Genomic DNA, 16,051 nt, shown 5'->3' with positions numbered 1-16,051 from the left:
GCCACGCCCCGCGTCGTGGCCAAGCGGGGACAGCAAACAGCACAAACTCGTTTCGATGTATGGACCGACGGCGAAGTCGACGCGTGGGAGTGAGGCCGTGGCGGGGCAGGCAAAACCCAACGCGTCACCAGCCGGGCCCCAATAACGGGGTCCGGGACCTTGCCCGGGACCTTGCCCGGGACTTTGGAGGGCCCTCCTGTTGTGCGCGACCCGGCAGCAGGGCCGGGCCCGGGCCCGGCTCGGCTCCCGTCCAGGTGCTTGAGAGGGCGCAGGCCCGCGGCGGGCTTCGCTCTCGCCTGGCTGGCCGCCCAGCCCAGCCTCGCCCCGGGGTAACTTCCATAACGGGGACACCCGGGCGTGGCCCCCGCCTCGCTCGCCGTCCCGGTGCGGGGCGGTGGCCCTGACAGACCCTCCACTGGATAACAGCTTATTTGAGACAAGAGGCCCAGTCTGCCCAGCCTGATCCACTTGCCGCAACAGTGAGGGGCCTGGAACGCCAGGAACGCCAGGGAGGGGCGAGGCAGCCGGGACGCTGCAGGCTGATTCCGAACGGTGCTGCTCTCTCGAGGGGGTAACGACTTCGGGAATCCGGCTGACAGCAAATTGGTAATCCGTAATCCGGATAACCCGAATTTTTGAGGTAATCCGGGGTAATCCGGGCAAATTTTGAGGTAATCCGGGGTAATCCAGGAATTTTTTTGTTGTAATCCGGAGGTAATTTGGGGGTAATCCGGGGTAATCCGAGGTAATCCTTAATCCGGCTGACACGAAATTTACCAGTCGTTACCCCCTCGTGCTCTCTGCTCTCGCGCAAGGGCGGGGCATTGCGAGGCCGGGGCGGCGGGGCGCTGGCAGCCGTGTCCGCCAACGCGGCGAGGCTTGTCAGGCAGCACTGCGCCGCACAGACTGCGCGTCGTTATTTTGGGGCAGACGACATCATGCGACCCGCCGCGCCTGTGTGCGTCTCTATCTGAGAAAATGTTGCCTCCTTCCCGTCGTCGAGACTGACACGTTTTATTTTTGCCGGGCACTTCCCTAGCGGGGTTTCAATAATGTGCGCGAGACTCACTTGACCCGGTGCTCGGCGCGGCGCCCCTCTCGGCCCGTGCTCTTCCTCGTCGTTGCCGTGCAAGTGGAAGTGGAGTAGTTCTCAGCGCGCCCGAGAGGGACGTGTAGTAGAACGAAGCGGGCGGGGCGTTCCGTTAGTGAAGGGTGCTGAGGGTGCTCCATAGAAAACTCCGGGCCGTAGGTGCTGGCGTTGGCTGCTGCCGGATCGCGCCTCTCTGCCGAGCGCGCCGCCGAACCCAGGACGAATTTGGGCCTGGAAGTTGTCGTGGCAACTCCGGGAACTCCGGGTACTGTGCGTGTCGCGGGGCAGTAATCGCGGGGCGCGTCGGCCTGTCGGCCTGTCGGCCGCTGCATCCTCGCCGCACTTCCGGCCGCGTGGCCCGGCGTGCCTTTGCGTGGCGGCGCGCGGTTAGCGGGCGTCGTTCCGGAAGACAGACTCGGCGAGCCTGCCTTTGCCTTTACGCCGGCCGTGCCGTCGGCGCCGTCTTCGTGCACCTCCGTCCCCTTCCGGCGCCCTCCGCCGCCTTCCACTCTCCACGTGAAACCTTTGCGCTTTCTTCCGTCCGCCAGTAGTATGCGCACCTCATTGTGTCCCGCCGCCATTTTGGCGCCCCATTGTCACCCTCTGCCACGGCTTCCCTCACTCACCGCACTGGCCTCCGCCACTAGCAGGGCCAGCAGCCATCGACGTGGACGTGTTCTTGCTTCGAATGCCACCACCACTAGAGTGCATTGAGCGAACCCGCCTCTCGCGCGCTCTGTCCACCGTCAGTAGTATGGACTCCCCATTGTCACGCGCCGCCATTCTGCTCTCCCCAGAATGGGGCATTCGATAACGTGTTCTTGCCTGCGCACAAGCCGCCGTCGTCGCGTGTACGAACTCCGCATGCAACCCCAATCCGGTGCCCCTCCACCACAGGACCGCAGCCTGCGCGCCGGGGTTTGCAATCGACGTGCCCCTTCCCCCTCCGGTCTGCGGTGTGCCGGTGTGCCCGTCCCGCTTCCTTGTTGGCTTTGCTGGCTTTGGCGTCCTCCAAATGAACGTGCTGACGGCGATGGCCTGGCGTGGCGGGGTGACGGGTCCGGCCGCTGCAACCTCGAGCAGCCCATCGAGACGGCGCCGCCAGCCTTCCCTTCCGGTGCCCGACCTCCTCCCCCTCGCTCTTGAAGGCGTCCTCAGCGCGGCGCCTCCTGTTTGCGTTGGGGCGGGACGGCCTGGGCGGGGCACAGCGGGGCGCAGGCAGCGACCCTCTTCACGGAGCTCGAAGCTCCAACTGCGGGGTTTCTGGTTCCCGCCGTCATTAGGCTAGGAAGTACCTGAAAGTAGCCCCGGCAACTTTTCGCTTTCCGTCTTTTTCCTTTGTTCCTATGGATGATCCGCGGTCCTCGGCGGTCCGGCCAAAGGCAGGCTGTAGTGAGGGCGGGGCGGCGGCGCTCAGACGAAACCGCTTTTGCTTCCGGCCTGCTCGGCGCGCAGCACGACTCGCGGAACCTCCCTATTCCGTTCCAGCGACTCGTTCCCCTGCTTCCCGAACCCCCACCCACCACTACACACGCACACAGATTGCCTGACGATCCGCGTGACTCTGAACTAACGGTGAGCAACGTGTCCATGCCCCAGCATGTCCATGTTCTTCTTCCGCCTGCACAACCTCCGCCGCGAGGAGGAGAACAAGAAGCGGCAGCGCGACGTACGGCAGCGGCGCACGCTGGGCTGCCCCACCATGCGCTTCCCCAACAACCTCACGCTGGCGCCAAGCCGCCTCTTCGAGCGCACGCCCCTCACGCCGTCGGACTCCTTGGACGAGGTGGCGCTCCAGATCCCCAGGTAACGTGTTGGCCGCACAGCTGCGGGTTCCTTGGCTTGGCGGTGCCCGCGCGTCGCCGAGCAGGCCGTGTCGGTGGTGGTGATGCCGGTGGGGGTCGACGAGCGTTTCTGCAGCGCGCCTCGCGGAGAATGGCCTGCAATGGCCGCCCTCTGACGTGGCCGCTCCTTGTGTCTGTTGCAGGTGAGGTTGTTGCCCGTGCTGCTGGCCCGGCCGTCGGCCCGGCGCCGCGTGGGTGAGTGAGTGGAGCGTTGCCCCGAGTGTGGTCGAGATTGTTTCGCCCGCCGGGCGCGACCCTGGTGACCCAGGTGTGGCCGCGGACACGAGCTGACCCACCTGTCCTTCACGCTTACGGCCCGCCGGCCCGTCCAGGACCGCCCCGTGTGGGTAATGAACGCGCCTAATCCGCTTAGGAACTTTCCTCTCTCTCCCACGGCAATAATTCACTTACGATTTCGTAGCAAAATCCATCTCCCCACTCTCGCTCGCTCTCCTCGGGCTGGGGCGCTGGGGGCGGGCACGGCGCGTCCCCGCAGGGCGGCAAGGCGGGGCTGCTTGATAAGATTGGCTAGAATCTCTCCCAGAGCCGCCGGACTCTGAATCCTTATTGGGGTCGGTAAAACTATTCCTGCAGCAGGCTCTCCCGATGAATCCTCCCAGATATTGCCCTGGGGACACTCTGTAAAACCCGAGACGCACTGGACATAAAATTGATTGCCTCTCTGGGCTCGGGTTTACCCGAGTGGTCCGTAAATACATATTTTCAGGTTTATTTTGCAAGTCGTGGACTACGTAAGATTCTCCAGCACATTATAGGGACCTGAAAGCTTAAGCGCCGCTAAAGTCAGTCCGCTCTTGCTCTGAGCCCACTACTGCTTTTCACTGCTGCATTATGACCGAGTTTGTTGCCCATTCATGCATTCAATCCGGAAGCTGGATGAGGGGCGGCATGAGAAATTCATTCAAAGTAAAGTGCCGCCGCGCCGCCGCCGCGCAGCTTGAAAAAGCGGTTCTGCGGGCAAGCGCGGTCGCGGCGGTTTATCCCTGGCAGCGTCACGCGGACGTCACGCCGGGCAACGCGCCAGTGGCTCTGCCAGCGCTCTGCCTTCCGCGCGTTCCGGCTCCAGCCGCTCCGCGGTGTTTACCTGAAAACGTAATGACTCGGTCGGCATCTGGGACCAGGTCCTGGCGGTCCTGGCGGTCCTGGAGGAGAGCTGCGCGGCCCAACGCCATTTCAATTACATGAGGGCCTGGGCCTGGGCCTGGGCCGCCCGGGCCGCGCCCGACCGCGCCACGGGGGGTTCGTAAGGGTTGGGGCGCGCCCCGCTGTGTTCGCCGCGTTCGCCGTGTCCCCGGGGCGGCCCAGCCCGGCCCGAGACGCAGGCCCGGGACGCCGGGACTCCCGGACGACGAATCAGCCTTTTTGTTTCGGCCCGGAAGCACAACTCGACGACATTATTGCCGAGCGCGTGCGGCGCGGGGCTCAGCGCGCCAACGGCGCCAACGCCGCCAAGGGGCTCAACAGGTTCGACTGGCGGGCATGGCAGGCATGGCGGCACCGCTTTGTGCTGGCCCGCTGGTGCGCTAATGCAGCCCTGCCTGCGCCGTCACCTTCTGAACCGCAAAACGCGCCATTCGCGATTCGGTGAGAAAACAACGAGGAAGAAAGCAGGTCGCGGGGAATTTCACTGCGAATTGCATTCCGTTTGGATGAGCGTCGCGGAGGCCGGGCCAGAGCGGGGCGGGGCGGGGTGGAGGAAAAGAGAGGGGGGCGCAAAATTTTCTCCCCCTCTCTCTCTTTTTCTCTCCCCGCCGTGTTCTCCGGTGCGCGTTCAACCTGAATAATGCACCTAATCTTCCGTGTCCTAATTCCCTTTCCTGCCCGTCCCGGTCCTGGCCGTCCCCGTCGACGGCGGCCTCGAAAAGTTATTCCCACCCCCTTCCATGTTCTTCATCTTGCTCTCCTTGCCGTACTCACCCCTCTCACCTCCGCCCTCCGCGCGCGCTGCTCACGCCGGAGTTCTCTATTTTCGGTTCGGTTGTCGTCGTCGGTGGAGGGAGGCCACACACGCATGGCAACCATGCGCAGCCCCCGGCCCGGCCCGGCTGGCCATCGGGGACCGTGCACGGCGCCGCCTCCGCCGCCCCCGCCGCCAGAGTAGGGTCTATTAATAGACGACCCCATTACCAACAGCCCAATTTCGTTTGGGGATGACGGACGGACAGCCCGACGGGCGCGGCGCGGGTACAGTAGAGGCCGTCGGGGACCCGCTGGCTGGCACTGGCCGGCCAGTCCTCCAGGACTCTGCTGAAGGAGGCTGGAACTATAACGGGTGGCAGTAAAAGCGCGCGGCTCCAGGCTCTCCCGAGCTCTCCAGGGGGTGGAATGCAGTCTGGAGAGGCGAACCCAAGCCGCAACCCCGAGGCACGCTCTCGAGGCGCGCTCCAGCTAGCCTCGCTCAAGGCATGTGCCTTGGAGGGTCCGCGTCCGCCCGCGTCGCAGCCACATAGTGACCGCTCTCCCTTGTTCTCGTTTGCCGCCGCCCGAAAAAACGAACGCCGAGACGAAAAAGAGTCGCTTTGTTCTGTGGCAGCTGCCGTGACAATATCTTGCAGCCCCTGGGGGCGCGACACGACGTGCCGTCCATAACAACAACAACAACACTGGCGGACTTCCCGAATGAGAAACGCACTCGCCTGGCTTGTATTCAATGCATTTATTGCTCGGCCGGAGGGGAGCCAGAGGCCAGCGGGCCAGCGAGCCACCACGATGGAGGCCAGTTTGTCCGTTGGCCGCGCGCTTCGCTATGCTTCGCAATGCCTCGTGTTTTCCCCGGATTCCCCGTTCCGGCTCAAAGGCCGCCGAAGCAGTGCCGTATCGTTTAGAGCAAAACATTAATAATGGATCGGCTCGGCTCTGTCCCCTGCAGCAGGCTGATGCCGGGCAGAACAAGAAAAAAACGGCGGTGGCTTCGGCGCTGCATTTTATGTGGACGGCCTCCTTCTCGGCGGCTGTGCAGGGCGCGCCGTCCGCCGCCCGCCCCTGGGGGACCAGGACGTCAGGGAGGGCCCCATGTGCACGGAGCCGGGACGGGACGGGAGCGGCCTGCCATCTCATCATAGCGAAGTAGGGCACCGCGCAGTACGCCGTTCGCCCCTCGAGAAGTCCACGCCACTGGCTCTGTAAGCCGAAGGCCCGAAGGCTCGGCGGAAAGGACCCTCTGCCTGCATTTTCCGGGGGCGAGTCGGCAACCCTTTCTCCCCCTGCACGCCACAGCGTGTCGCGTGGCGCGGCGGGGTGGCGCCCTCGTAGGGTTGCCCCCCGGCCAGGTGCGCGCCCTCGCCGAATATTGAGGAGCTAATTTCAAAAGGTAAAGAGGGGATGATCCGGCTGGAGACCGGGGAGGACGGGTGGCCCCCTCACTCGCGTCCCGCGCGGCCCGGCCCAACCAATCTCCTCGCCTCGGCCCGGCCCGCTGCCCGGCTGCCCCGCCGCCCCGCCGGCACCGGCGACACGTGTTCGGCCGGCGCTTTTATTCGCGGAAGCAGCTTCCGCGTGTAGGGTGGCGCCAACAGTTTGTTATTCAGCGCAGGTGGCATTCAGGCCGCCTGTTTTCCGCCCCCCCCCCTCCGGCCCTTTCGGGGGCTTTGCGGGCTTTGCAGTGGGGCCGCCTCCTTCAGCGAGCAATTACCGCTCCCATCCATTACTCGCCCAAAGGCGGGTAACTCAATCTGCGCACTCGTTTCGGGCGGAACGAGGATGTACTACCTGCGGCCCGATTCCGAGTCGCGTTTCGTCGCTCTGTCTCTCTCGCACTGCCACGGGACGCCCCACGGGGGAGAAAGAGACAGTCGCAGCGCGTCGCTTTTTATGCGCGTCGCCACCGCAACGAATCACGCTGCCAATCGGCATCCCGGAAATGGCGCCGGGAAATGGGGCCTCGACGGCGAGGTGCTCCCCGGTCCCCGCGGCCGCCGAAGTTGCCGCCGAAGTTGCCGCCAAATTGGGGCCTCCAAATAAGCGAGGCGCCATAATCGACGAGCAGACAGCGCCGTGTATTAATACCCCGTGGAGGCAGGGCGGCCGGGGCGCGCAGGGCGTAGGGCCGTGATCACTGAGCAGGCGAAGCGGGCCAGGCGGGCGAAGCAGCCCTTTGACACAAAACCTCCGCCGGGAACCGCGCCGCCCTGCCGCGCCGCCCTGTGGCTGCCCTTTAGCCCAGCCGAGCACGACGGCGGTGGGTAGGACGCCGTGGCGGTCTTGTTGTTGGTAAACACCCGTCTGGGGGGTCTGCCAGCCGTCAGAGGCAGGCTGACTCCGAACTACGCTTTATCTCTCTTGCTTTATCCCAGGGCGTCCCGTAGCGATGCGAGAGGGAGACGGAGCACGGCCATCCAGCAGCCGTCTGACAGCGCGGACAGCACACACGCCGCGGCAGTTTCCCGAGATAGCGTCGTGAGACGGCACGGCGGCACGGCGGCCGGATTTATGAAGCGCGATCACTTTTCTTGCCCCACTATCACTGCAGTGGAACTGCTGCCCTCACCAAGCCTCACCGCCACGGTGCCCTTTATGTCGTCATCTGGCTGCCGAGGTGCGGCGGGGCGGGACGGGGTGGGGCGTGGCGGGTGAGCGCGGCGCGGCGGGCGGCGGGGCGGGGCGGGGCGGGGCGGGGCGGGCTGACCTGACTCCATCTGCCTGATTGCTCTGCCCGTCCACCCGACCCGTGCTTCCGCCGTCGGCTTCAATTATTCTCCGGATTCAATTGGGGCGCCTCTTTGCAATGCGAGAGCGACGGCTTGCATGGCCGAGGCCGGCGTCGACGCGGTGCTCCGAGCTCCCCATCGTCGTGCCGCGGAGTGCCGGGGGGGCTGCCCGCTGGCCAGTGTTTGGGTTGCCTTGACGCGCCGGGCGGGGCGCAGGTCGCCAGGGCCGTGAGGTAGGTAGGCACCCCGTGGCGGTGCGCGCGAGCGGCGCAAGCGCGTCGGGTGCGCGCTGGCCGCCCCACGGCGACGGGGTTCCGCGCGCCGCCGCCAGAGGGCGTGCGCGGCCCGGCGCGCTATCCCTCGCCGGCGACGAGCGTGGCTGGCGAGGCTGGCGAGGCTGGCGTGGCGGGCGCCCCCATGCCTGCAGCCGCACGCGCGAGGGGCGCACGGCCACCCCGTCCCCGCGCCAGTCCGCGCCAGTCCGACCGGAGACGAGCCGGAGGGAGGCCGAGACGAGCCGAGCCCAGCCGAGCAGGCCGAGTCGAGCCGGGGCCGTGCCGGGAGCCGAGCCGAGCCGAGCTGGATTGCGCGCAAAGCATGCAGGGCATGCAGCCGGGTCGCGAACGAACCGCTGCCGCCATCTTCCGCCGGAAGTGCCGACGACCGCCGCGTGGCCGCGACCGCCGCGCTCCCGCCGAGATTTGAAAGGTGCCGGAGGAGGAGGGGGAGGGGGAGGGGGGTCATCCCGGGGTTTAGTCCCTAGTCCCTTGTCCCCACTGACGGGTCGGCGGTCGAGGCCGAGCCTGGCCTGGCCCCGACTGACGTCCCGGCGATTCAAAATGCATGCCAATTACTGCCCGCCCTGATTGGGCCCCCGGGAACCTGGAACCTCGGCAACCAATGGTGACTTTTCCCCTTCCAGGCCGTTCCAGGCCGTTCCAGGACATTCCAGGCAGCAGGCAACCGGCCACATAATCCCCAGACGACTTCCTCTCAGGCACCGTCTGGACCTGTTAGCTTGCCGGGGCCATTGGGCCATTCCCACCGAGGCTGTGCGTGAGTGTGAGCGTGCGTGCGTGCGCGTGTATCTGTGCAGGTGAGAGCAGCATGGGAGGACAAAGGGATCGGATTGGAGGCTAGGAAAAGGGCGGGAGGGTTGGCCGGGCGGGGAGGGGCGGGTGGAGCGCATGGGAAGACCAGGGAGAAGGGGTTCTGGTCACGCGCTCAGTCCATCCACTAGTGCTACTGGCTGAGTGGTGTGCGTGTCTGTGTGTGTGTGTATAGACGAGTGCGTGTCTGTGTGTTGGCCGTGGGTGTCACACGCACACACACTCACGGACACACACACACTCACATGGCGCTCAATGGCGAAGTTGTTCGGACCATCATCCATTAGTGAGTTGACCTGCACTCCTCTCTGGCCACATTTTTTTCTCCCTCGCTCTCGCCCTTTCTCGCTCTCTCTTTTCCTCCATCTCCCGGGAGGCCCACAATCCTTTCCAGCAACCAATCCAGTCCGGTCCGGTTCCTCTGGTGGGCCCCAGCGGCCGACTTCCAATAAACAGCCCCGGGCCCCGGTTGCCTCCTTTGTGCTTCGCGCAGTGCACTGCAGTGCAGTGCTTGCATCGGCCCATCGGCCTATGGGCCCCGCGAGGAACCCTGCCGAGCCCTACACGTGAAGCGAAGCGATGGCAATCAAGCGATGCCAACGCAGTCGGCTCTAGCGCCCCGCCGAACAGCCGTGCCGGCGGGTTGCCTACCCTCGCTCCGTCGGGCGCTCTTCGACACCAGCGCGTCCGACGTTCGTTTGAATCGAGCAAAACGGTGCCCTTTGAAAGCGAAATTTCTAGCCTTAACGTCGGCCCATGCCCCCATCAGGCTGGCGTTGGCCTGAGGCAGATAGCGTGCCCCGAGGCCCACCCCACCCCTAACGACATGAGCCGCAGGCGGTCGAAGCCGCGTTTGTAAACACATTTCCGGTGACAATTGCGAAGACAGCTGCAGGCCGAGTCCGAACGGCCGTGCTTTAGTCTGACTGTCTCTGTCGCACTCATGGGGTGACTTGCAGGCCCGCAGGGGTGGCAGGGAGGACGCTGTTCGGCAGCAACCGGTGGGCCGCCTGCAGGCCGCCTGCTGATCACCGGAAGCCCTGATATTTCATCGCGTTGACTTGGCGGCCCGGACGGCGGGACGCCCGGACGGCCGGACGCGCTGCGCGTGTTGCCCCGGCGTATCTGCCGCCCGACGACGGCGGCCAACTATAACAATGCTAAACTTTGAACGGCCAGCCAGTGGCCGGGCCGGGTGGGGGGCGGGGTGGGCGGGGTGGGGCGGTGGGGGGGGTGGGGCGGTGGGGCGGGGTGGGGCGGGGTGGGGCGGGGTGGGGCGGGGTGCTCCCTGGGGCGGTTTGCGACTCGAGGAGAGGCAGGGCCCGGGGGCGGCGCGCACGCTATCTGTGGACTTGGCATTTAAAAGGGCCGCTGGGGGCGGAAGAGGGGGGCCGGGGAGCGCGTTGACCGCCAGCAGCCTGCCACAGCCTGCACGCTGGAGCCTAACAGGCCAGGGAGCTCGGCCTGGCCGTCGGTGGCGGTGGCGCCGAGCGGCGCCGTGTGGCGTGTGGCGTGCGGCATTGGCTTCGTTGCGGGGAGGCCGCCGTTGCGGAGGGACCCGGAAGGACGTTGCGGGCAGCCCACTGTCCCGCCGCGTTTGGGGTGGGGTGGGCGTGGGCGGGGAAGCGGGGCGGGCGGGCGGGGGGCGGGAGCGGTGCGTCGCTGGGGCGTCTTGCCGGCGTCTCCGGCGTCTCCAGGGAGGGAGGCGGCAGTAAATCACAGAGGCGCTGAGAAAGGACCAAAGGACACGACCCCGCAAGTCCTCGCAGTCCTAGTCCGCACGCACGACGACCTTTCATTCAGTCGCTCCGGTCCAGGGCTGAATTACCCCCGGATGGACCACCATGCCCACCTGTAGAAAAGTTAACATTGTGGTTAAGCTGAGTTCCTCAACTTGCCCACAAATGCAAATCATCCATCGAGGGCGCCGCTAACGGCAGACGGTCTCGAGCCGGGTGGGTCAAGTAGCCTCCGCCGAGCGTCTTCGACTAGCTAGCGTGGTGGCGCAGTGGTCAGAGGGGTGGGTCCTGAGTGGAGATTGCAGGTTCGATGCCCATGCACCTCGTGATTTTCTGAGGTCAGCCCGCATTTTACCTCCAACCCGGGGTCTATACACGTGGGCAAGTTGGGGAGCGTCTTGCGGCCAAGATGCAAAATTTATGCACCCTTTGGGGAGCGGGAGGGCCTACTGTTGCCCACGTGAGAAATTCACTATTTGGGGAAGAACGGTTCCCTTATACACCCCTTGGGCAACAAAATTTTGGCGCCAGTGGGTTACTGAATTTCGCAACCCTTTGGGCTGTGAAATTCGTGATCGAAGGGTGGGTGCAGGGGCGTTTCAGCACCCAAGTAGCAAAAATTTGCAACTTTTTTTTTACAGTGCATTTAAAAGGGCCGCTGAGGGGCGGAAGAGGGGGGCGGTGGAGCGCGTTGACCACCAGCAGCCTGCCACAGCCTGCACGCTGGAGCCTAACAGGCCAGGCCGCCGGTGGCGGTGGCGCCGAGCTGAGGGGTGTGGCGTGCGGCATTGGCTTCGTTGCGGGGAGGACGCCGTCTGCGGAGGGACCCGGAAGGACGTTGCAGGGCTGCCCACTGTCCCGCCGCGTCTTGGGGCGTGGCGGGGCGTGGCGGGGCGGGGCGGGGCGTCGCGGGGCGTCTTGCCGGCGTCTCCGGCCGTCTCCAGGGAGGGAGGCGGCAGTAAAGCCAGCCAAGAGGCGCTGAGAAAGGACCAAAGGACACGACCCCGCACAGTCCTCGCAGTCCTAGTCCGCACGCACGACGACCTTTCTCATTCAGTCGCTCCGAGTCCAGGGCTGCAAGTCCTCCAGCCTCCGGTCCGCTGGTCCACTCGGGATGCTCCAGGGTTGCCGAGAGACCCCCCCCCCTTCTTCACTGTCGCTTGATGAATATTGAAGCGGCGCGAGCTCGGGCGCGAGCGTTTCACTCCGATTGAAATCGGCAAAGTGACCTCTCCGGCGCGGGGCGGCGCGGGGTCGTCGGTCGCGTTGTTTCTCACTCGGACAGCAACTAGCTGTCGAAGCGCGCCCTCGGTCCGCTCTAGACTCGGCTCTCGATGGGGCCGTTGGGAGGGCCTTGTTTGGGTGTATCGCGCGTCATCTGCCTGGAGCGTGGCGTGCTCCGCCTGCTCGTGCACCGATGCCATCGGCAGTCGTCATCGTGTCGCCGCGCCGAGCGCCGAGCGCCACTCCACCGCGGCCGTTCGGTCGCTGATCGCGTCCTTGCCGGTCCTTGTCCCCCGAACAACACGGCGGCCGCGTTTTCACAGAAGTGCGCTGTCGGCCGGGGCGTCGGGCGTCGCCGCGGTGACGCCGCACTGGACATGGTGCTGGCGGCGGTGGTGACGGCGCCGTGGTGATGCGCGGAAACCTGCTGAGTGTGCCCAGCCCCGGCCCCAGCCCCCGGGCCTCCCCCGCGTCCTCCCCCGGCATGGGGTCGTCCAGCAGGTACTCGTCGTACAACTGCCTCACCAGCTGGGACAGCTACGACCGCATTCCCAGGTAAGCAGGCCCTCCAGGCCCTCCAACGGCGCGGCCCTCGGCGGGGCCGTGACCGACAAGTGCCCTCCAGTCTAGTGGCGGCGAGGCGAGGCGAGGCTAGGCGCGGCTCAGCCGACGCGCCGCCCGCCTTGATCCACCTCGTAAAACTGACAGTCAAACAAGGCAAGACGCAGGGCGGCAACGGCGGCGGCCTCGCCGATACATCAGCCTCGCGGTCCAGAGGTGCGCGACGGCGACGGTGACGGCCACGGCGTCGAGGCGGGTCGATGCGCCGTGCTGCCCCACTTTGACCCCGGCCGGGCCTAGGCCGGGAAGCCCCCGCCGACCCGGACTCCCGGACGCCACGCCGCCGTCGTTGTGCCCATGCCGTGCTCGCCACTCATCCGAGCGGGCGGCCTGGTGGGGCGCGCTCCGATCCCGGCCCAGCCCGGCCCGGCCTCATTCCCCGATGGCTGTTTGCCTGTGGCTGCCTGTGGCCCTGTGGTCGATGCAACATCACGACTTGGCTCGGCACGGCGCGGCGTCCCGTGCGCGTCACGCGCATCACGCGCATCGCGCGTCGCGCGCACGGCAGTGCCGCAGCCACTGCTTCCTCCCTCCCAACTTCGCCCCGCTTCGCCCTACTTCCTCCCGCTCCGCCCCGCTCCGTCGTCTGTATGCGCGCTGCGACGTTGTGACGGGTGTCACACTCATTTTGTCTTCTTGTTCCCCAACCGCGCCGCCGCGCCGCCAAGACAAACGTGTTTCTGGATAATGGTTTTCTCTGCGTGCAACGTGCAGGTGTGGCGGCGGCACACTGCCGAAAATAAATTACTTTTCTCATATTCCCTTTTTGCTTAATTAATTGACGCTGTGCCCCTTCCACTACGGCGGGACTGCAGGAGACCCGGGGCGGGAAAAAGGTTCCCATTTTAAATTATTTCGCCTTACTTCCTTTTTCGGGTGCCGTGACGGCCCGCACAAACAAAGTTCGATAATTGAGGCGAAGCCGCAGCCTCACCGGCCGGGCCAAGGTGGGCCGTTGCGTCTCTCTCGCTCCGCCCCGCCCCGCCCGCCCCGCCCCGCCCCGCCCGCCCCGCCCCGCCCGCCCGCCCCGCCCCGTGAGAGCGAGAGAGACGGCACGACGTTCGGAGGCGCGCGGGGCGGCGGCCGGGCCCGGGGTCCTCAGGGCGGCGGCGCGGCTCGTGGCGTCGCTCTTTGCGAACTCGAGTCCAAAGTGCGGCGGGGCGAGTGCGGCGTTTCTTCCGTCCGCCAGCAGACCTGTTCCGAGAGTCGTTTTCGTCGCTCTGTCTCTCTCGCACTCACGCGGCGTCCCGTATGGGTGCGACGGAGACAGAGCGACGAAAACGACATTCGGAATATCGGTCTTCTGCGCGGGGCAGCACGCAGCCCGAGGTGTCCGGACGACGAGGACGCCGTGTCTCCCCCCCCCCCTCAGTCCTCCCAGCTCTTGCTCTCTCTCTCTCTCTCCCCGTTCGTTTGCGCTGCTGGATCTCCTTGAGCGCGCTGTGCGGCGCGTCCTCCAAGACATCATCAAGGCTGGCACTCCCCCGGTGACCCTGGCCGCACCGCCGCGCCCTCTCTCCGTCTCCGTCGCTCTCGGCGGCGACCCGACCGTGCGTGAGGCAGACAGACAGGCAGACAGGCAGCCAAGCTTGCTGGTAATTGGGGAGTAGTATATCGGGACGGATAATTATTAGCGTGGTGTGTCGTGCTGCACACGCACACACACGCGCGCACACACGCGCTGGGGAATATGAACAATACAATTCCGGGACAAGCGGGCCAATTATGTGAGACAGCAGCTCGCCCTGTTCCCGGCAGCGCAGCCAGCGCAGCGGCATGTTGGCAGACTTGGCGTGCTACGCGGCGCGGCGTTCGGGTGGCGCGGATGTGGCGGGTTGATGTGGAGCGGAGCGGAGCCGAGTTTGGGCTGAGCGGAGGGGTGTACATCAGTCGTCAAGAATGTTGAATGTGACTGCCATGAATATTGTTCAATATTTTAAGGTGTCAGATTCTAGCAGGATTGTCAAGAATGCGAATATAAATATGCGCGAATGAGCGAATATCCCTGGAACGTGACCATGCTTAAATGCGGGGAGGTGCCCGCGGCCTGGTCGGCTAGTGTAGGGGAACCACCGCGTGCAGCCCGCCAGCCTCTCTTTCGCGGAACCGCAAATGAATCGGGCCGCCGCTCCATCGCCAATTTCGGGGGCAAACCGCGTGGACCTCATCTGTGAGTGAGGGGCGGCGTGGTCCATCAGTCACCGCCACCACCCAGTGAGTTCAAAAGCTCAAAGGTCAGCGTGACGGAAAGCCGCTAACCCGACAGAGTAAAATGTTTCAAGCGTCGCGGTGCAGGGAATCGAAATTAAGAAAAATATTTCGTCATTCACGCCGATCGTTTCAATATATTGAAACTCGATTTCGAGATTTTGTAACTTTAGCCCGGCGTCATCATCCCCGGCGCCGCCACGTGGTTGGCTGGGTTGGCGGGCCGCCCTCCCACGCCAGACCACGCCAGACCGCCTGCCGCCTCTCTGATTGCCCCGGGCGGCCGGCGGCCCTTGAAGGGCCCGGGGTACCTCGAGGACCTTGTCGAGGACGCTGGAGGAGGACGTGTAGGCGGCCGTGACGGCGGTGGAGGTACCCGGTGCGGGGCGGCCCGTGTGACAAGGGCGTGCCCAGAACGGCCCCGGGACACTGACTGCCTCGCCGCCCCCACTGCAAGGTCATCATCACCGCACACATGCAAATTAGTGATAGCCTCGTGCGGGGGGGCCTCGCCGCGCTCCGTGCTTCACGACGCGCCCGCTGCCGACTCTCTGAAAACGGCAGCCACCCGAGCGGCGGCAAGCCGCGGCGGCAAGCGTCGCCCTGCATTCGCCACGCTACAGTGGTGCAGACACTCGGGCCACTTTTTCCGGCGCGCTTTTTCCTTTTGGCTTTTTGCGCCTCGTCGCCGTCCTCCCCGCCGGGCTCCCCGCCGGGCTTTGTGGCGTCCTGGCCGTCCTGGGCGCGTAAAAGCGCGTGGAAGTGCCGCGGAGGACGAGGGCAACGCGATTCATGTTTTATTTTCCGGGACAGCTCCGGGCGGCCTGGCGGAGGCGAGGGGTGGGGGGGGGGGGGGACAGGGAGAGGGACGGCCCGGCCTCGAGGGAGTGACCCGGAGCCTCTGGCTGCCTCTGCCATTCTGCATCGGGAACCTGATCGAATTAGGGGCGGTATGCAAAGTCATAGGAGGGAGACGGTGCGCCAAATGGAACATGGAGCGGCCGCCTTCCCCCTCCCCTCCCCCTCCCCTTCCCCGAGTCGAAGCGAGGCGGACCAGGCGGACGGGCCGGGCCGGGACGGGGTCGCAAAGGGCGAGTTTTCAACAAGTTCCACACGCCGCCCCGCCGCTCCACTTTTCTGCCAGCCATCGGCGACTCTTTGAAGTCGCGGCCGCGTTGCCGCGTTTCAATATGGACGCCCGAATGGACGAGACGGGCCGTGGCGCCGTGCCATCGTTAGCACCAGCGCGGTTGCAGAATCGCACTCTGCGACGCGGAGTTTCATCCTGAGGAGGAAGTGAAAGCAACAGTCAGCTCGAACGAAAAGGAAAATAATTTACTCCTGTTGGGTGTCGATCCTCCGTCCTACAGGATGGAAACTTGACGCCTCTACGCTCTCGACCACACAGTCCTCACGTCCAGTGTGTGGAGGTGAATAGCCGTTGAGGTATTCACGTCCAATCGGATTTCACGCGTTGTTTTGTAGTGCCTTGCCTTGCCGAGCGCGCCCAGCAACCCCAGCAACACTTGCTCCGTCCTCCGTCCGTCGA

At 65.4% G+C, this 16,051-nt stretch overlaps 1 protein-coding gene across 11 annotated transcripts in view; it reads left to right on the top strand.

The window, feature by feature from the left end:
* Positions 1-16,051, top strand: part of LOC117652949 (potassium channel subfamily T member 2) — a 61,421-nt gene that overhangs the window by 27,346 nt on the left and 18,024 nt on the right. For 8 of the 11 annotated variants that reach the window (XM_034398178.1, XM_034398182.1, XM_034398174.1 and 5 more), the window contains exon 2: positions 2,690-2,896. The exons of 1 other annotated variant lie outside the window; for it this stretch is intronic. In XM_034398178.1, coding sequence (XP_034254069.1) covers positions 2,691-2,896 — 206 coding nt within the window. In that variant the 5' untranslated portion in view covers position 2,690. Of the gene's footprint in view, positions 1-2,689; positions 2,897-12,127; positions 12,229-16,051 lie in introns of those variants that run through there. 2 more of the 11 variants (XM_034398181.1, XM_034398177.1) reach the window with 1 other exon arrangement.

This window comes from Thrips palmi, unplaced genomic scaffold (assembly GCF_012932325.1).
Source record: "Thrips palmi isolate BJ-2018 unplaced genomic scaffold, TpBJ-2018v1 HiC_scaffold_8, whole genome shotgun sequence".
Lineage (NCBI taxonomy): Eukaryota > Metazoa > Arthropoda > Insecta > Thysanoptera > Thripidae > Thrips > Thrips palmi.
This window is presented reverse-complemented; position numbering and strand designations above follow the sequence as displayed.